This window comes from Trachypithecus francoisi, unplaced genomic scaffold, assembly GCF_009764315.1.
Source record: "Trachypithecus francoisi isolate TF-2019V2 unplaced genomic scaffold, Tfra_2.0 Lachesis_group12, whole genome shotgun sequence".
Classification (NCBI taxonomy): domain Eukaryota; kingdom Metazoa; phylum Chordata; class Mammalia; order Primates; family Cercopithecidae; genus Trachypithecus; species Trachypithecus francoisi.
The window spans coordinates 78,120,327-78,141,731 of record NW_022681457.1 but is presented as its reverse complement, the minus strand read 5'-3'; the positions used below and the strand labels follow the sequence as shown (position 1 = coordinate 78,141,731).

The window sequence follows — 21,405 nt, the reverse complement described above, 5'->3', positions numbered from 1 at the left end:
CAGGAGAATCGCTTGAACCTGGGAGGGGAGGTTGCAGTGAGTCAAGATTGTGCCACTGCACTCTAGCCTGGGCAAAAAAAAAAAAAAAGAGAGAAATAAATAGTGCCAGTGGGGGAAATGAACTACAGAGTGTGAGTTAAACCCATATATCCATATTTATCTGAATACAATAATAAACAGCAGTCAAATGTTTAAAATTGAGAAGCAGTGTGGCTGGGCATGGTGGCATACTCCTGTAGTCACAGTTGCTTGGCAGGCAGGAGGACTGCTTGAGCCCAGGAGTTTGAGTCCAGCCTGGGCAACATAGGAAGACTCTGTCTGTAAAAAAGAAAAAAAAAGTAGTGATAGGATTTACAATAAGAAAATATTGGCCGGGCGCGGTGGCTCAAGCCTGTAATCCCAGCACTTTGGGAGGCTGAGACGGGCGGATCACGAGGTCAGGAGATCGAGACCATCCTGGCTAACACGGTGAAACCCCGTCTCTACTAAAAATACAAAAACTAGCCAGGTGAGGTGGTGGGCGCCTTTGGTCCCAGCTACTCGGGAGGCTGAGGCAGGAGAATGGTGTAAACCCGGGAGGCGGAGCTTGCAGTGAGCTGAGATCTGGCCACTGCACTCCAGCCTGGGCGACAGAGCGAAACTCCGTCTCAAAAAAAAAAGAAAATATTTATTCCTACCCTACCCTTTCACACCTCTAGGCCCACTCCCAGTTGGCAACCACTTTTAGTTAACTCTAAACAATAACGTTACGGGTATGAACACCAAAAAAAAAAAAAACCCAAAAAAGCTAAAAGTTACTTTTTGCCAATTGGGAGTGGGCCTAGAGGTGTGAAAGGGTAGGGCAGGGATAACTATCTTCTCATTGTAAATCCTTCTGCAACCATGGGCTGGAATTACTTGAATTAAAAGCCTAAACAAACCAAAGTTTTCATGACTGTTCATTACCTGTTAAATAAACCCAAACATCTCAGAACTATCTTCTGTAACCTTGTTATCAAAGTGTGGTCCCTTATTACTTGAAGCATGGACCAGCAGCATGGCCTTCACCTGGGAGCTTATTAGAAATGCAGGATCTTGGCGGGGCCCAGTGGCTCACACCTGTAATCCCAGTATTTTGGGAAGCTGAGACAGGCAGATCACTTGAGGTCTGGAGTTCAAGACCAGCCTGGCCAACATGGTGAAACCCCGTCTCTATTAAAAATACAAAAATATTAGCTAGGCGTGGCGGTGCATACCTGTAATCCCAGCTACTCGGGAGGCAGAGGCAGGAGAATCGCTGGAACCGGGGGAGGCAGTGGTTTGCAGTGAGCCGAGATCGTGCCACTGCACTCCATCCTGGGCAACAGAGCGAGACTCTGTCTCAAAAAAAAAAAAAAAAAAAAAGGCAGGATCTCAGGCCCCACCCCGATTTACAAAATCAGAACCTGCATTTTAACACGATCCGCAGATAATTCATATGCACAGTCAAGCTTAAGGAGGATCTTGCTTGTAAGCCCAATGTGGACCTCTTCAGCTTCAATACTGCTTGCCCCTTTCTACTCCGTTAGTCTGAATTCTAGCCCCTGGGGTGTTGTGTGTGTGTCTAACTAAAATCCAGCCATCGTTTTAGACCCAGTTCTCTGCTCCAGGAAGACTTCCAAGCCTTCTGCAGCTCTCTGTTACCACTGTTCCTTAAACTCCCACATCTCTGACTGAAGCTGCTTAGACTTCATTCTGCAAACATGTATTGGGCGACTACTGTGTGCCTGGCTGGATTCAGTGCCAGGGTGGGGCAAAGGCGTTGAGGTCTCCGAGTGCTCTCTCAGGTCCAACTCCAGAACTGCCCAGCCCCACGCAATCCGGTGCCAGAGGTTATGTGCGCAGCACTCGAATATATCCACAGACGGTGCTGCGCGGCTTTTCTGAGTGTTACGGCACCCTCCTCCCGCCCGCGCCCCGCGCGGGCGGGGACCCACCGGTTTTGCTCCGCTTTAGCAGCGGCGAAGGGAGGACCCCCGCGAGCCGGTTCCCGGCGTCCGGTCGCCCAGCCCTTTTCAGGCTTGGGCCCGCATGGAGGGAACTGTGGAGTCCCAGACGCCTGACCTGCGGGATGTGGAGGGTAAGGTGGGCAGGAAGACCCCTGAAGGGCTGCTCCGTGGGCTGCGAGGCGAGTGTGAGCTGGGAACCTCTGGCGCCCTGCTGCTCCCAGGGACGCCTAGCACCGGCCACGACTTGGGGGACAAGATCATGGCGCTGAAGATGGAGCTGGTGAGTGCAGACTCCATGGGCCAAGGGGACGAGTCCCCAGTTTAGGGCCGGGAGGGACGAACTCATGCTCCCAGAGTTAAGCTGGAGAGGAGGTAGTTAAAACTCTCCACCTAACTGCTCAGAATCCCTCCCAGATCAATCCGTAAACGCTGGGGTGGAGATGGAGTGACATCCATTAATTGTCCCCCAAGAGTGAGTGGGGGTGTTGATGGGTCCTGAGGACTTGGGGTGGGAGCAGTGGGTTTTGGAAGTTATTCCTGCCAAATAATTGGGAGGAGAGAGATGCGGACTGGTAAGTACTGAGAACCCAACGCAGCACCTATTCCTCCCCAGTCCCCGTTGTAAGGCAACCGGTTTTTTCTCCTTCTGCTAACCGGGAAAGGGTTTAGTTCCTGTGAGGCCCGCAGTGTTCAGCACAGAAAAGATGTGGGTAAAGGGGCCTATCTGCTGAAAACTACCTGGACCAGGGGCACTGAAAACCTTCTCCGTTTCCTCTACATCCCCCAGCCCTACTTAAAGTAATGGAAAGTTCCTAGACCCATAGCAGGAACAGAGAGTAATAGCACCATTGGTGCTGATTCCCTCACCTCAGACTCAGTCTCCTCCCACCCAATCTCCCAGGTAAACTGGATATTTGGATCTCATCTGTACATTCTTGGGGAGAAGAGGAAACAGCAACCTTCCCCTTTCTCTGTTGCTGCTGGTCTAGATTCAGAGCCAAAAGGGCAGCCAAGGCCCTGGCAGGTTCCTCAGGGCCCTGATTCCGGTGAAGTGGGTGATTTACACCTGCCGCTACTTTGCAGCCAGTTCTGGGGAACTGAGGAATTGCTATCAGCTTCCTGGCTTACAACCAGGAGCCCACAGTGAATATGTCAGCTAATAAGTCTTTCTGGACCCCCACTGTGTGCCCAGCCTGTGCCAAGCTGGTCTGTGAAGGAGCAGGGGAAGGAAATCATGGGGGCTCTTAGACCAGCCAGGGCTCTAATGCCTGAGCTGAGAGGCTGGGAAGAGAGTCTGGTGGGTGGAGCAGCCAGGAAAGGCCCTCTGGGAGAAGGACTTGAATGCCAAGTGTGCACTTGGCCTTGAAGGTTGGAGGTGAGTGCCAAATTCTCCAGAGCAAGGCTGTGACTGTCCCCACCTAAGCAGGGGTTTGCCTTTGTCTGGCTGTACAAACTTGAGCTCAAGGCCTAGTAAGAGCCTACCTAGACTGTCTAGTTGGTTTGAAAACTTTCACCCAGCACATGTGCCAGGCAGCTTGCTGAGCACTTTACTTGATACTCTCTTCATCTCCACAGTAACCCTGTTAAGTAAGTGATATTTTATAGATGAAGAAACTGAGGCACATGGTGGGCATGGTGGCTCACGCCTGTAATCCCAGCACTTTGGGAGGCTGAGGCAGGCAGATCGCTTGAGCCCAGGAGTTTGAGACCAGCTTGGGCAACAAAGCAAGACTCTGTCTCTGCAAAAATTAGATGGGTGTTGTAGTGCATGCCTGTAGTCCCAGCTCCTCTGGAGGCAGACGCAGGAGGATCACTTGAGCCCAGGAAGAGGAGGCTGCAGTGAGCTGAAATCGCACCACTGCACTCCAGCCTGGGTGACAGAGCTCAGAGCTAGACCCTGTCTCAAAAAAGAGAGGGAAGGAGGGAAGGAAGGGAGGAAGGGAGGAAGGGAGGGATGGAGAATAAAAGAAAAGAGAAAAGAAAACAGAGGCACAGGGAGTTTAATAACTGCCCAAGATCACACAAAAAGCACGGCCATAATTTGAACACAGATCATCTGACTGTACTTTGCATCTTTACCTTTGAGACCTGCTTTGTGCCAGATAGTCTAAACACATTTTATGTCATTGAAATGAGAAAACTGGTTATCATTTCTCCCATCTTACAGATAAAACGTGCTTGCAGATTCTGAACTCACATAGGGAGTCAGTGGAAGAGCCACGCCTAGTCTCTCTGGCTCACTTTTCTGCCTTGGTGGAAACGATCTGTAAACTTTAAGGGGCTGCATTTAACTTTTGATTTTGTCTCTCTGTATTCTTGACCCAGCTTGCCTGGGGCCTGAGGCTGCCTGAGAAAGGGCGCAAGGGAGGGAGCCTTCTGGGGCCAGAACGAGGAGAGATCCCCATCCTATTTCTCTCCCTCCTCAGGCCAGGATGTTATTAATATTAATCTCTTCCTGTGCTCTGTCCTGCCTACTGGGTTGCACCCAGGAAGGACAAGCAGTGGGGCAAGGGGTTTCCCTTGGGGCTGATGAAGGCAGGACTGGTTCAAGCTCTCTAAGGACTGTCCTTCAATTGTTCCTCTCCCAGCTTTCCTTGCACAAAGCAGGGAGGCCTACCCTTGAGGCCAAGGTCGGTCCTGCCTCTAGGCCTCATCCCTCCTGCTTTCTTCCTCTACCCACCATTCAAAGGTGAGTGAACAAGCCAGACTGGGATATGTGGGAATGGGAAACAGTGGCAACCTCTTCTTAGTTCTCCCACCCAAAGAACTGTTGCTATGACAACCCACCTCCATAGAGGCAGTTTGAGAAAAAGCTTTAGGCGAGGAAGAAGGTACGGGTTCAAGTCTTGGCTCTGCTTCTGAAACATTTTGTGGTCTTGAGCAGCACTCTATCTCTCTCCTGGCCTCAGTTTTTCCTCCTCTTGGTGGAGGGAGTAGAGGGAGATGGGGACTGTGGAACCAGATGATCGTCAGAACCTCTGTGGTAACAATATTCTGATAGTCCCTGCTCTAGGATCTCCGACTAGGATTTCCAGGCTTTTACCCCAGGGCCTGATTTGGACTGAGCAATGAGGAAACCATACAGAACCCCAGTGCTGGGCAGAGAGTCTGATATGTAGATGTTAAGGAGAGGAGTAGGGAGCCTGAATCTCCTTGGAAGGAGCATTGGGTTTGGAGTTGCCGCTGAGGCTGCCTCTCTCCTGAGCTGTTTATCCGGTACTCTATTTTCTTCAAGAGACGGTGTGAAAACTGTTTCTTTTTCTGGCAAGAAAGCCTTGCTTGCTTCTATTCTGGGAGTGATGCTGTCACAGTCAGGGAATCCCACTGTCACAGGATTATAGAATCTGCTCTCAGATTCATTTCCCAGCAATACAGTACACCCAGACCCCTGAATCCTGGGAACCATCAAAGGGGTCAAGGATAGTAAAGGCAAGAGAATCACAGAACTGAATGGGACCTCCTTAGCCCTAGGCCGAGCACCAGAAATGGATTGAGCAGGATCTGCTCTCAGGGAGCTCACAGTCTGGTTAGGGAAGGAGGGAGACAGAAGAACATTTCTAGTGCAGGATGATAAGAGATGGTAGAACCCAGGAAGGGCCTACTGGAAGAGTCTTGACGGTAGAGTGATGTGGTTGGGTTTGTGCTCTGGAAAGGCAACTTCAAATTGGAAGGAGGCTGGCCGGGCGCGGTGGCTCAAGCCTGTAATCCCAGCACTTTGGGAGGCCGAGACGGGCGGATCACAAGGTCAGGAGATCGAGACCATCCTGGCGAACACAGTGAAACCCCGTCTCTACTAAAAATACAAAAAACTAGCCGGGCGAGGTGGCGGGCGCCTGTAGTCCCAGCTACTCTGGAGGCTGAGGCAGGAGAATGGCGGGAACCGGGAGGCGGAGCTTGCAGTGAGCTGAGATCCGGCCACTGCACTCCAGCCTGGGCGACAGAGCAAGACTCCGCCTCAAAAAAAAAAAAAAAAAAAGGAAGGAGGCACAGGCTGTTTCCTCTGCTTGACATGCTTCTCTCCACCTCTTTGTCTGGCTGAGTCCTTTTTTTTTTTTTGACACAGGGTTTCACTCCCATCTTCCAGGCTGGAATGCAGTGACACAATGTCGGTTCACTGCAACCTCTGCCTTCCAAGCTCAAGCAATTCTCCTGCCTCAACCTCCTGAATAGCTGGGACTATGGGCATGTGCCACCACACCCAGCTAACTTTTGTATTTTTAGTAGAGACGGGATTTTGCCATGTTGGCCAGGCTACTTTCGAAGCCCTCACCTCAAGTGATTTCTGCCTCAGCCTCCCAAAGTGCTGGGATTACAGGTGTGAGCCACTGCGCCCATCCTAGCTGAGTCCTTCTTAACCTTCAATTTTCGGCTCATGTCTCTTATCCTAGGAAGCATTTCCTGACCTGGTTAGGTTATGGCCCTCTAGGTGTCTACAGTCCTATGTGTAGCAGTTGTTTCCCCTAGCATTTGCCACACTGAACTTTTCATTTTAAAATTATTTATTTATTTGTTTGTTTGACATGGAGTTTCATTCTTGGCGCCCAGGCTGGAGTGCAATGGCGTGATCTCGGCTCACTGCAACCTCCACCTCCTGGGTTCAAGTGAGTCTCCTGCCTCAGCCTCCCAAGTAGCTGGGATAACAGGCACCTGCCTAGCTAATTTTTGTATTTTTAGTAGAGATGGGGTTTCACCATGTTGGCCAGGCTGGTCTTGAATTCCTGACCTCAAGTGATCCGCCTGCCTCGGCCTCCCAAAGTGCTGGGATTACAGGTGTGAGCCACCCTGCCAGCCTTATTTATTTTTATGTTTATTATTATTATTTTTTTGAGACGGAGTCTTGCTCTGTCGCCCAGGCTGGAGTGCAGTGGCATGATCTCGGCTCACTGCAAGCTCCACCTCCTAGGTTCATGCCATTCTCCTGCCTCAGCCTCCCGAGTAGCTGGGACTACAGGCGCCCGCCACCACACCTGGCTAATTTTTTGTGTTTTTAGTAGAGATAGGGTTTCACCGTGTTAGCCAGGATGATCTCGATCTCCTGACCTCGTGATCCACCCACCTCAGCCTCCCAAAGTGCTGGAATTACAGGTGTGAGCCACCGCGCCCGGCCCTTATTTATTTTTTTAATAGAGACAGGATCTTCCTATGTTGCCCAGGCCAGTCTCAAACTCCTGACCTCAAGCAGTCCGTTTGTGTCAGCCTCCCAAAGTACTGGGATTGCAGGCTGAGCCACAATGCCCAACCAACCACACTGAATTTTAAGTGCTTGCTTCATTGTCTTATCTTACCCTCTAGATTATGAACCCTCTGAAGGTAAGAAATGATGCCTTTTCTTTCTTCATCGAACATAGTGCCACACCTATAAAAAACAATAAATATTGGTTCCATAACAGAATGGATTCCATCTCGAGGAAGGGCAAGGAAGACTTCCTCTAGGAGGTGGCATTTGAGCTGGGGCTTGAAGAATGAATAAAATCGGTGGGAATTCTAGTTCAAGATACCAGATTGAGGGCCGGGCACAGTGGCTTATGCCTGTAATCCCAGCACTTTGGGAGGCTGAGGCAGGCAGATCACCTGAGGTCAGGAGTTTGAGACCAGCCTGACCAACATAGTGAAACCCCATATTAAAACTTCATACTAAAAATACAAAAATTAGGCCGGGCGCGGTGGCTCAAGCCTGTAATCCCAGCACTTTGGGAGGCCGAGACGGGCGGATCACTAGGTCAGGAGATTGAGACCATCCTGGCTAACATGGTGAAACCCCGTCTCTACTAACAACTACAAAAAACTAGCCGGGCGACGTGGCGGCGCCTGTAGTCCCAGCTACTCGGGAGGCTGAGGCAGGAGAATGGCGTGAACCCGGGAGGCGGAGCTTGCAGTGAGCTGAGATCCGGCCACAGCACTCCAGCCTGGGTGACAGAGCGAGACTCCGTCTCAAAAAAAAAAAAAAAAAAAAAAAAAAAAAAAAACAAAAATTAGCTGGGTGTGGTGGCACGCCTGTAATCCTAGCTACTTGGGAAGCTGAGGCAGGAAAATCGCTTGAACCCTGGAGGCAGAGGTTGAAGTGAGCCAAGATTGCGCCACTGCACTCCAGCCTGGACAACTGTGCAAAATTCTATCTTGAAAAGAAATAAATAAATAAATTAAATAAAAGGCACGAAGCCCTTATGACAATGAGAATAAGAGACAAAGTAATAGGAACAAAATTTTGGAAGCTGAAATGCAGAAGGAAGAGTGGTAACTAACTCAGACCTAAAAAATGCTCAGTCCCAAGCCAGCAGTGGAGAAAACTGAAAAGCAACCCTTTTTTTCTTTTTTGTGGGGGGAGGGGATAGAGTTTTGCTCTTGTTGCCCAGGCTGGAGTGCAATGGCACGATCTTGGCTCACTGCAACCTCCACCTCCTAGGTTCAAGCAATTCTCCTGCCTTGGCCTCCCGAGTAGCTGGAATTACAGGTATGTGACACCATGCCCAGCTAATTTTGTATTTTTCGTAGAGATGGGGTTTCTCCATGTTGGTCAGGCTGGTCTTGAACTCCCGACCTCAGGTGATCCATCTGCCTCAGCCTCCCAAAGTGCTGGGATTACAGACGTGAGCCACTGCACCCTGCCAAAGCAACACATTTGATACTGAAAAACCCTTAAAGGTCTTAGGGGTTGGAAGCACTAGGTATTTCTGGAACTGGGGGCACAACTGGGGCTGAAAACAAAAGGGCTTGTTGAATGTTTAAAAGTCATATTCTAAGATCCCCTCCCTAACTGTGCAACCAGGTGCCAGCTACTTCTTTGTCTAGCAGAAGACTGGAGATGTAAGTTTTGTTATTGTTGTTTTCTTTTCTTTTTTTCTTTTTCTTTCTTTCTTTTTTTTTTTTTTTGAGATGGAGTCTCGCTCTGCTGCCCAGGCTAGAGTGCAGTGGCGCAATCTCAGCTCACTGCAGCCTCAGCCTCCTGAGTAGCTGGGATTACATGCACCCTCCACCACACAGCTAATTTTTGTATTTTTAGTAGAGATGGGGTTTTGCCATGTTGGCCAGACTGGTCTTGAACTCCTGACTTCAGGTAATCCACCTGCCTCAGCCTCCCAAAGTGCTGGGATTACAGGCATGAGCCACCGCACCCAGCTGTAGATGTAAATTTTGGAAAGAAGAAGGAAGGGAGGGATGGAGGAAGGCAGAAAGGAAGGAAAGGAGGGAGAGGAAAACAGCAGGACAAAATGAGGAGCTTTGTTTAATGTATTTAGTTTGGTCATGGACTAGGACAGTTGTTTTCACTGTTCATATATTTGTCTCCAGGATGAAATAATTGAAGATAATCTCCTTTATCAGGTTATTAATAGTCTGTATAGTCTGTGATATCTCAGTTATTTATGTTCATCTCCCCTTATTGAGACTGCAAGCTTCTATTAAGCAGGGACAATTTCTCCATTATCTTGTAATTATTAGCAAATCCATGTACCAAATAGTCATTTGTTTAATTGAATTAGAGTTGTGATATTCTTACAAAAAACACAATTTCAGGTATAAAATTTTGTTGTATGCTTTTGCCATAGTGTTTAGAAAACCCTAAACTGTGTGGTTTTTTTCACTTAATATGACACAACAATAATCATTAATACAGAAGACCCCAAATTATGTGAGGATTTCTTCCCACCAGCACGCAAGCAATCAGGTCTGCAGCAGATACCAGCTGGGTGTCTACTCATTTAATTTCAACTCTGTCTACCTGGAGACAGTGTCACATCGCACAGGTTGAGGACTCAGTCCCCAAGACTGTCCCCCTCTTCAGACACTAGTTGTTAAGTCTAGGCCTCCTGACCTTCTGACCAACCAGCTTCAACCTGGGGTTCCTATGACTCCCTCCTTGGGTTTGATTGATTTGCTGGAGTGGTTCACAGAACTCAAGGAAACACATTTACTGGTTTATTATAAGGATATTACAAAGGATATAGATGAAGAGATGCATGGGGCAAGGCATATGGGAAGCGGTGCGGAACTTCTGTGCTCTCCCTGGGTGCACCACCCTCCAGAAACCTCCATCTGTTCAGCTACTTGGAAGCTCCCTGAATCCTGTCCTTGGGGACCTTTTTTTTTTATTTTTTGAGACAAGGTCTGGTTCTGTTGCCCAAGCTGGAGTACAATGGCACAATCACGGCTCACTACAGCCTATACTTCTCTGGCTCAATCAATCCTCCCACTTCAGCCTCCTAAGTAGCTAGGACTACAGGTGTGCAATACCACACTCAGCTAATTTTTTTTGTTTGTTTGTTTTTTGAGAGACAGTGTTTCCCTATGTTGCCCAGGCTGGTCTCGAACTCCTGGGATCAAGCGATCCTCCCACCTCAGTCCCCTAGAGTGTTGGGATTATAGGCTTAAGCCACTGTGCCTGGTCCTTTGGGCCTTTTAAAGAGACTTTATTGGTTGTCCACGATTGAAACATGGACAACCATATCAAAATGTAATTGGACAAAAAGAGTCTGATCTAAATCCAGCAAAGCCTGTCTGTTTAGATTCTTATTGGCCTCTCTCTGTGGCATTCCTTCCTCCAGGGTGTGAGTCAGGACCCTCTCTGGAATGGGGGTCTTATGACCCACAATCAGATTGGAGTTCTACTCTGAGAAGGTGAGAGGAGAGCAGGAGAAAGTCAGAAAGAGACTCTGTTTCCTGAAGCCTACTTCTGAGTGCCCCAGCATTATAACAAAAACTGTAACAATGGCTATGGGCCTCATGAGCCAGAAACTGAATGAAAACCTGAACATACACACACACACACACACACACACACACACACACACACATCACATATAGTAAATAAGTCGACCATAGTAATACATAGAGCCAAATAGCCTACCATTTATTGATTTATAGTATTATACTTGTCAGATGGTATGCCATTCATGTTAATATGTTCCTTTGATGTCTCATGACGTACCTTTAGAGAGTACCTCATATTATAATAAAGAAATAAAGGTTTAAAGAAATAAATTTTAGGCCAGGCGCGGTGGCTCACACCTGTAATCCCAGCACTTTGGGAGGCCGAGGCAGGCAGATCACGAGGTCAGGAGATCGAGACTGTCCTGGCTAACACGGTGAAACCCTGTCTCTACGAAAAATACAAAAAATTAGCCGGGCGTGGCGGTGGGCTCCTGTAGTCCCAGCTACTCGGGAGGCTGAGGCAGGAGAATGGCGTGAACCTGGGAGGCGGAGCTTGCACTGAGCCAAGATCATGCCACTGTACTCCAGCCTGGGCAACAGAGCAAGACTCCGTCTCAAAAAATAAATAAATAAAATAAATAAATGAATAAATAAATTTTTATTTCATATGGCTCATTAATGGCAAAACTGGAACTCAAATCTAGGTCCATTTAATTCCAGTGCCTAATTTTCTCAATGTACGAATATATATGTATATATCTTTTGAGACGGAGTCTTGTTCTGTTGCCTATGCTGGAGTGCAGTGGCGTGACCTTGGCTCACCACAACCTCTGTCTCCTGGGTTCAAGCAATTCTCCTGCCTCAGCCTCCTGAGTAGCTGTGATTTCAGGCTTGCACCACAATACCCTGCCAATTTTTGTATTTTTATCAGAGACAGCATTTTACTGTGTTGGCCAGGCTGGTCTCAAATTCCTGACCTCAGGTGATACACCCGCCTCGACCTCCCAAAGTGTTGGGATTACAGGAGTGAGCTACCACGCCGGGCCTCAATGTACAAATATTAATACTTGGTTTTACTCTGATTTATCATAGATGTGAATAAAGCAGTTATTTCCTGAATAATTCAAAAAACATTTTTCAAATACAAAAAACATTTATTGTGTGTGTGACCTGTGGGATCTGACCTGTATATGTAAATACACATACACACATAATGACGTTTTGGTCAATGTCAGACTACATATAACATATAAACATCCATGTAAATTTTTTTTTTTTTTTTGAGTCAGAGTCTCGCTCTGTCACCCAAGCTGGAGTACAATGGCGCCATCTCAGCTCACTGTAACCTCTGCCTCCCGGGTTCAAGTGATTCTCCTGCCTCAGCCTCCCAAGTAGCTGGGATTACAGGCAAGAGCCACCACGCCCGGCTAAATTTTTTTTTGTAATTTTTAGTAGAGACGGGCTATCACCGTGTTAGCCAGGATGGTCTCAATCTCCTGACCTCTAGTGATCTGTCCTCCTCTGCTTCCCAAAGTGCTGGGATTACCATATAAACATTTTGATCAATGATAGACTACATATGTCAAATAAACATTATCATGTGTGTGTATATATGCACATATATGTATAAAACATTGTGTATGTATATAAGTGTGTACACATATATATACACATATTTATATGATGTTTCGGTCAATGATGAACAGCATATACCATAGTGATTTCATAAGATTATAATGCAGCATATACACAAATATGATATATGGCACTTGATATTGGCACAGCATATCAAGTAGGGATTGATACTCAGTAATTGTGCTGGGACATTTTGTTTTCCAGATTTTTTTTTTTTTTTTTTTTGAGACAGAGTCCTGCTCTTTCGCCCGGGCTGGAGTGCAGTGGCCGGATCTCAGCTCACTGCAAGCTCCGCCTCCCGGGTTTTACGCCATTCTCCTGCCTCAGCCTCCGGAGTAGCTGGGACTACAGGCGCCCGCCACCTCGCCCGGCTAGTTTTTTGTATTTTTAATAGAGACGGGGTTTCACCGTGTTAGCCAGGATGGTCTCGATCTCCTGACCTCGTGATCCGCCCGTCTCGGCCTCCCAAAGTGCTGGGATTACAGGCTTGAGCCACCGCGCCCGGCCCAGATTTTAAGAAGTATATAAATTTTTAAAAATATCTAGTTTGTGCATTTACACTCTTATGTTTGCACAGCAGTAAAACCTCCTAATGGTGCATTTCTCTAAGCATATCCCCGTTGTTAAGTGATGAATAACTTTATATATATATAGAATAGAACAGAAGGTCTGTAGAATAAAAGACACTCAGCATAGTTGAAGACAAGAGGGACTAAATAAAAATATACTAAATACGGCCAGGCACAATGGCTTACGCCTGTAATCACAGCACTTTGGGAGGCTGAGGTGAGGAGTTTGAGCCCAGGAGTTTGAGGCTACACTGAGCTATGATAACGCCACTGCACTCCAGCCTGGACAACATAGAGAGACTTTGTCTCTACAAAAACTTTTAAAAGTACTAAATATCATGAAATACCTCTCCAAGCCTTTACCCCTACTTGGCTCCTAAGATACTGGCAGCCTTGCTTACATTATACTCTATAGAGTGGTATAATATGGGGAATATGATTAACTCAAGAGAAAATAAAAAAAGATACAGATTTTAGACCTACAATTAAACAGCCCAATCAGATCATCCTGTAGTGAGGCTCAGATTTGGCAAGCTTCATACATACACGGTTTCTAGTCATTGCAGAGATCCACTCTGAAGTGTGAGCAGCAGTTAAAGATCATAGACATCTGGCCGAGCGCGGTGGCTCAAGCCTGTAATCCCAGCACTTTGGGAGGCCGAGACGGGCGGATCAAGAGGTCAGGAGATCGAGACCATCCTGGCTAATACGGTGAAACCCCGTCTCTACTAAAAAATACAAAAAACTAGCCGGGCGAGGTGGCGGGCGCCTGTAGTCCTAGCTACTCGGGAGGCTGAGGCAGGAGAATGGCGTAAACCCAGGAGGCGGAGCTTGCAGTGAGCTGAGATCTGGCCACTGCACTCTCCAGCCTGGGCGACAGAGCGAGACTCCATCTCAAAAAAAAAAAAAAAAAAAAAGATCATAGACATCTGACTCTCTATATAGACCTAAATAAATAGGAAAAAGCAACTTGAGGCCAGGCATGGTGGCTCAGGCCTATAATCCCAATACTTTGGAAGGCCGAGGCGGGCTGATCACTTGAGGTCAGGAGTTTGAGACCAGCCTGACCAACATGGTGAAACCCCATCTCTACTGAAAATACAAAAATTAGCTGGTCGTGGCAGTGAGCACCTGTAATCCCAGCTATTCGGGAGGTTGAGGCACGAGAATTGCTTGAACCCGGGAGGTAGAGGTTGCAGTGAGCCGAGATCCTGCCACTGCACTCCAGCCTGGGTGACAGAATGAGACTCTGTCTAAAAAAGAAAAAAAAAAAAGGAAAAGAAAAAGCAACTTGAATGAAATGGAGATAATACAGAGAGATATGAACTTGTAAAAATCATTAAGCATATCCTTAAAGAGATAAAAGATCATATTGTAGCCATGAACAAAAACAAGAAGCTGTAAAAAAGGAAAACATTCAGATAAGTAGAAACAACACTTCGAAATAAACACATCATGGTGGGGAAAAGAAGAAAGAAAAATTGAAGAGTTGATAATAGGCCGGGTATGGAGGCTCATTCCTGTAATCCCAGCACTTGGGAGGCCGAGGTGGCGGATCACGAGGTCAGGAGTTCGATAGCAGCCTGACCAACATGGTGAAACCCCATCTCTACTAAAAATACAAAAATCAGCCAGATGTGGTGGCGGACACCTGTAATTCCAGTTACTTGGGAGCTTGAGTCATGAGAATAGCTTGAACCTGGGAGGCAGAGGCTGCAGTGAGCCAAGATATGCACCATTGCACTCCAGTCTGGGCGACAAGAGTGAGACTCTGTCTCAAAAAAAAAAAAAAAAGGAGTTGATAAAGTTGAAATATTTCAGAAACTAGAGCAAATACAGAAAGAGATGTGGCCGGGCGCGGTGGCTCATGCCTGTAATCCCAGCACTTTGGGAGGCTGAGGCGGGTGGATCACGAGGTCAGGAGATTGAGATCATCCTGGCTAACATGGTGAAACCCCATCTCTACTAAAAATACAAAAAATTAGATGGGCGTGATGGCCGGTGCCTGTAGTCCCAGCTACTTGGGAGGCTGAGGCAGGAGAATGGCGTGAAACCTGGGAGGCAGAGCTTGCAGTGAGCCAAGATAGCACCACTGCACTCTAGCCTGGGCAACAGAGTGAAACTCTGTCTCAAAAAAAAAAAAAAAAAAAATAGAGGATCAGTTCAGGACACCCTCTATCCAAGTAATAGGATTCCCAGAAAGAACAGAAAAATACTGGAGGATAATCATCAAAGAAATAATTTTTAAAAATCTCCCGGAACTGAAGGATGTCAGTTTCCAGATTGAAAAGGCCCATCAAGTGGCTAACTCAATAGATGAAAATAACCCACACACCATGGCAAATTGCTGTAAAAACAGAACACTGGGAACAAAGAGAAGATCCTAAAAGCTTCCAGCAAGAATGGGAAAAGGATCACATACAAATAATCAGGGACTGGAATGGCATTAGATTTTTAAAGGCTAACACTGAAAAGTGAAAGACATGGAGGCTGGGTGCCATGGCACATGCCTATAATCCCAACACTCTGAGAGGCTGAGGTGGGCAGATCCCTTGAGCTCAGGAGTTTGAGACCAGCCTGGGCAATACAGTGAGACCCCATCTACAAAAAAAAAAAAATTTAAAAATTAGCCAGGTATAGGTACATGCCTGTAGTCCAGCTACTCAGGAGGCTGAGGCAGGAGGGTTGCTTGAGCCCAGGGGATCAAGGCTATAGTGAGCCATGATTGTGCCACTGCACTCCAGCCTGGGCTACAGAGTAAGACCCCATCTCAAAAATAAAATAAGACAATGGAGCAATGCCTTAACGCCTGAGGAAGAATTATTTTCAACCTGGAATTCTATATCCAGCCAAGCTATAAACAGTGTGAGGGAAGATTAATAACTCTTTAAAAATAATTTCAACTTTTATTTTATTTGAGAGAAATCTTATTCTGTCACCCAGGCTGGGTGCAGTGGCACCATCATGGATCACTGCAGCCTTGACCCCCCAGGCTCAAGCAATCCTCTCACCTCAGCCTCCCAAGTAGCTGAGTCTACAGGCATGTACCACCATACCTGACTGATTTTTAAATTTTTTGTAGAGAGTGTCTCACTCTGTTACCTAAGCTGGTCTCAAACTCCTAGACTCAAGTGATCCTCCTGTCTTGGCCTCCGCAAATGCTGGAATTACAGGCAAGAGCCACCATGCCCAGTCCAACTTTTATTTTAGATTTGGAGGCAGATTCCTGCTCAGGTTTGTTACATGGGTACGTCACATGATATTGAAATTTGGGATACTGTTGAACCCATCACCCAGGAAGTGAGCATAGTACCCAATAATTACTTTTTCAATCCTTGCCCCCACCTCTCTCCCTCCTCCAATAGTCCTCAGTGTCTATCGTTACCATATTTATGTTCATGTACCCAATGTTTAGCTCCCATTTATAAGTTAGAACATGGAGTACTTGATTTTCTGCTCCTGCATTAATTCACTTATGATTATAGCCTCCAGTTGCATACATGTTGTTGCAAAGGGCATGATTTCATTATTTTTTATGGATGTGTAATAACATTTTAAAACATGCACAGCTTCAGTAAATTTACCTCTTATGCCAACTTTCTCAGGATGCTACTAGAGGGAGAGAACCATTCACCCAAATGAAGGAGTAAATGAAAAAAGAAGCTATGGAATCTAAGAAACAAGGGATCCAGCTAAGGAAAGAGGCAAAGGAATTCCCAAGATGATAATGAAGGGAGATCCCTGGAGGGCAATTGTGCAGCAATGACAGACAGAAGCAGAGCAGAGGGCTCCTTAAGAGATGCCTCTCAGGAGATAGAACAGATAGAACATGTGATGCGTTTGAAAGCCTGCAGAGGGGAATTCAGACAACTGAGGGAGTGTTTGAGGTTGACTTACTGATAACTACATAGCAAACTAGGCAATATAATAATAATGATTGTAAGGATAAAATATCATAAGAAATAAACAGTAACTATAGCTACTACATGGCTTAGCTGTGAAGAGCATTTCCAAATCCTAATAAACACGGAGTAATTTTATTGCCTATTGGGAGGATGGAAGATGGGAAGGGTATCTGTATGGCAGGGGAGTGGGGAGTGGGATGAAAGTTAAATCCTGGCTGGGCGTGGTGGCTCACACCTTGTAATCCCGGCACTTTGGGAGACCATGGTAGGCAGATTATTTGAGGTCAGGAGTTTGAGACCAGCCTGGCTAACATGGTGACACCCTGTCTCTACTAAAAATACAAAAATTAGCCAGGCGTGGTAGCTCATGCCTGTAATCCCAGCTACTCAGCAGGCTGAGGCAAGAGAATCACTTGAACCCTGGAGGCGGAGGTTGCAGTGAGCTAAGATCGTGCCACTGCATTCCAGCCTGGGCAACAAGAGAGAAACTCTGTCTCAAAAAAGAAAAAAAAGAAAGTTAAATCCTTAATCTTACATAGTGTGGGAAATCAATAGAAAATGCCTAAAATTTAAATACCAAGAAATAGCAATATAAGCATGTTATATGGAGATTAGGAGGTAAATACCAAAATAAACAGCAAAATAAATAATTATAGTTATTTCTGAGAAGTAGGACCAGGATGGGAGAACTGTTCATGTTCATAATCTTGTGGAGCTGTTTGCCTCTTTAATCTCTGTGCATCTGTTACTTTGATTAGAAATAAAACTGGGCTGGGTGTGGTGGCTCACACCTATAATCCCAGCACTTTGGGATACTGAGGTGGAAGAATTGCTTTGAGCCTAGGAGTTTGAGACCACCCTGGGCAACAAGGTGAGACCCTGTCTCTGCAAAAAGTAAAATTAGCCAGGTGTGGTGCACGCCTGTGGTCTCAGCTCCTTGAGAGTGAGGTGGGAGAATCGCTTGAGACCAGGAGATGGAGGCTGTAGTGAGCCATGATTGTGCCACTGCACTCTAGCCTGAGTGACAGAATAAGACCCTGTCTCAAAAAATAATAATAAAAGTAAAACTAAATAAAACTAGTTTTAAAAAGTCATTTGTGGCAGCACCTTGGGTTCACAGAGCAGAATGCTAGAGGTGAAGCTATAGAGATGGGTGAGAGCCACGTGTTACAGGCTTTTGAATGCCAGCTGCTAAAATGTTTAGATTTAATTCTCTAAGAGCAGGGCAGAGTTCCCTGCTATTGTAGATGTTAGGATTCGGCACTCTCTAAGAGCAGTGCAGTGCCCATAATGGCTGTTGAACAGGGAGAGACAGGTTCAGACTTGTGCTTAGGGAAGGTAACAGTGCATCTGAGCTGGAACGGACCCTTGAGATTACGCTGTAAGTCAAATTTACTTCCAGTACAGACAGGTAGACTGGTGTGTACAGGGGAGAAGGCCTGAATGCCCAGCCAGTGGGATTCTGATCATTCTAAGCTCTGGCCAACCCTTTCCCCTCTCGGCGGCTGCTACTAATGTCCTGAAGAGACTAGGGAACCAGGTTACCTTTCTTTATTCCCTAGCTCCTGCCTCTACTCCTGTTAATCTACTTCCTGATTAACACCCTATCTGGCTATTCTTTGTTTCTATGTCTTTCTGGTGAATCTGAGCAGGCTCAATAGTCAGTACCCTGTGGCTGGGCATGGTGGCTTATGCTTATAATCCCAGCAGTTTGGGAGGCTGAGGCGGGCAGATCACCTAAGGTCAAGAGTTTGAGACCAGCCTGACCAACATGGTGAAATCCATCTCTACTAAAAATACAAAATTAGCTGGGCATGATGGTACATGCCTATAATCCCAGCTAATTGGGAGGCTGAGGCAGGAGAATCACTTGAACCCAGGAGGCAGAGGTTGCAGTGAGTTGAGATCATGCCATTGCACTCCATCCTGGACAACAAGAGCGAAACTCCATCTCAAAAAAAAAAAAAAAAAAAAAAGTACCCTAAATATGAAGTTCAAAGCTTAGTAGAACTGGATTTTAATACTTAACATTTACTGAGACCTTCCTCTGTGCTAGGTACTGTGCTGAATACTTAATAGACAGCATTTTGGAATCCTCACAGCTACCCTGTGAGGTAAGTGATTTAATCCTGTTTTGCAAAGAGTCTGAGGCTCAAAGAAGATATGGCTAATCAGTGGTAGAGCTGAAATGTTAGGCAGCAGTCTGTCTGCTTCTGAAGCCCACACTGCAAGCCGTTGTAATTCCATCCGTCTTAAAGTGAAACATGGTTGGTTGAACCACAAGGTAGTGGCCTGTAGAAATGCTGGGGAAACCCACGCCCCAGAACTGGTACTAATTCCTTCTCCCACTCCCCCAGGCTTACCTGCGAGCCATCGATGTGAAGATCCTGCAGCAGCTGGTGACCTTGAATGAGGGCATCGAGGCAGTGCGCTGGCTGTTAGAGGAGCGGGGCACGTTGACCAGTCATTGCAGCAGCCTCACCAGCAGTCAATATAGCCTGACAGGCGGGAGCCCAGGCCGCTCAAGGCGAGGCAGCTGGGACAGCCTGCCAGACACCAGCACCACCGACCGGCTGGACAGTGTCTCTATTGGCAGCTACCTGGACACAGTGGCCCCCAGCGAGCTGGATGAACAGGGCCCCCCTGGGGTTCCACGTTCCGAGATGGACTGGGCAAAAGTTATAGCTGGTGGAGAGAGGGCCAGGACTGAGGTGGATGCGACAGCCACCAGGCTAGGGAGCTCGAGGGCTGTGTGGAAGCCCCCAGGGGAGAGGCTTCAAGGTGGACCACCTGAGCCACCAGAAGATGAGAGTGCCAAGCTGGGCTTTGAGGCCCACTGGTTCTGGGAGCAGTGCCAGGATGATGTGACCTTCTTGTAACAACTTTTCCACCCTTTTGTAATCTTGTGGCTCTTTTATCCGTTAGCTGTGGTCTCCCCTAAAATTGATTCTCCCTCAGTCTGAGACTAGGAAGAGGCTGCACTGAAATCAGTTACCATAGAAACCTGGCTCATCATTTCTCTGGTCTCTAGGGAGTCTCTGCCTTTATCCCTCAATTATTGGATCCCTAGAGCTAGCTTGCTTGCTCTTTCTTCCTTTCTTCCTTTCTTCTTTCTTTTTTTTTTTTTTCTTTTTTTGGGACAGGGTCTTATGCTGTCACCCAAGCTGGAAAGCAGTGGCATGATCACAGCTCACTGCAGCCTTGACCTCCTGGGCTCAAGCGATCCTCCTATCTCAGCCTCCCCCATAGTTAGGACTACAGGCATGCACCACCATGCCCGGCTAATTAAAAAAATTTTTTTTGTAGAGTTAGGGTTTCCCTGTGTTGCCCAGGCTGGTCTCAAACTCATGGGCTCAAGGGATCCTCCTGCCTCAGCCTCCCAAAGTGCTGGGATTGTGCCCAGCCCCTAGAGATATTTCTACAGAGATATTGACTCTAAAGGATTGACCTATGGCTTTTGGTGTGAAGTATCTCACTGCTCACCCCAGCTAAGTAAGGATTTAAGGAATTTAGGACTCCCTGGAGTTAACAGATGAAGAGATGGGGATATAATTACTTCACCCAAAGTCTAGAAGCCTTGGCCCCTCTCTTGGCCAAGATGGAGGAGGGACATGGACCTTCAGGACTAACCCTCAATGGATTGGCCCTCCCAGAAGCGTTTGGGCTGGTAGACCCGCCCCTTCCTACCTGCTGAGTGATGTCATTTCCTGCCAGGATGGGTAGTCCTTTGCACGGGTCCTTGGATGGTGGTAGGTCGTATAGGGGTATCTGAGCCCCTGCTGCTAAGTGAGATCACATTATTTATCATCCATGCCATTACTTCTTGTGAACAGGAACATGTCACCCCTCCTGGCAGGAAAGCTTCTCATTGTCATATTTGTGCTTCTTTTCAGAAGGTTCTTACTTTTTAAATAGAGTGTTCTCATTTTATCCTAGGGGATCTCACTTCCTCTGTGGCTCCATCCCTGCATCCCTGTCTGGGCCAGCACTCCTGACTCTGCTTTTAGGGAAAGAAGCTTTCAGGGGCCTCCATTTATTGCTCTCAAGTTTGTTTGGCTTACCCTGCCACGGTCCCCTGTCTTACCCTGTCCCTGTGTTGCCCCCATTCCTGTATTCCATTTTTTTGTTTTGTTTTGTTGTTCTTTTTTTGAGACAGGGTGACAAGGTCTCCCTCTGTTGCCCAGCTGGAGTGCAGTAGTGCTCACTGCAGGCTTGATCTCCTGGACTCAAATGATCCTCCTTCCTTAGCCTCCCAAGGAGCTAAGACTACAGGCATGCATCACCATGCCTGGCTAATTTTTGTATTTTTTTCCAGAGACAGGGTTTCACCATGTTGCCTAGAGTGGACTTGAACTCCTGGGCTCAAGCAGTCCTTCCACTTCAGCCTCTTAAAGTACTGAGATTACAGGCATGAGCTGCTGTGTCTGGCCCTATTCCTGTATTCTGACTCCGTATCTCCCTGCCAGGAGGTTCAGCTTCTGTGTGTCCGTGCCTTTTCAGTTTCTCCAGGCCTTTTATATGCAGATTAGTCCTGGCCTCTCTGCCTGTGTTGATGGGAGCCAGGGAGAGAGAAGCTCAAGGTCTCAGAGCTCTGGGGGTGTACCAGAATCTTGGATGGTGGAGGTGTCATCCTCTCTGACTTTGTGACTGCCCTTCCCCCACCCTGTCCCCAGCCTTCCACCA

At 47.1% G+C, this 21,405-nt stretch overlaps 1 protein-coding gene across 1 annotated transcript; it reads left to right on the top strand.

Annotated features, from left to right (window-relative positions):
* Nucleotides 1-1,389: 1,389 nt before the first annotated feature.
* Nucleotides 1,390-20,657, top strand: LURAP1 (leucine rich adaptor protein 1). The gene is made up of 2 exons (XM_033226554.1): nt 1,390-2,247; nt 19,080-20,657. The coding sequence occupies exons 1-2, from the start codon at nt 2,050-2,052 to the stop codon at nt 19,599-19,601; spliced, it is 720 nt and encodes a 239-aa protein (XP_033082445.1). The 5' UTR covers nt 1,390-2,049; the 3' UTR covers nt 19,602-20,657.
* The last annotated feature ends 748 nt before the right edge of the window (nt 20,658-21,405 follow it).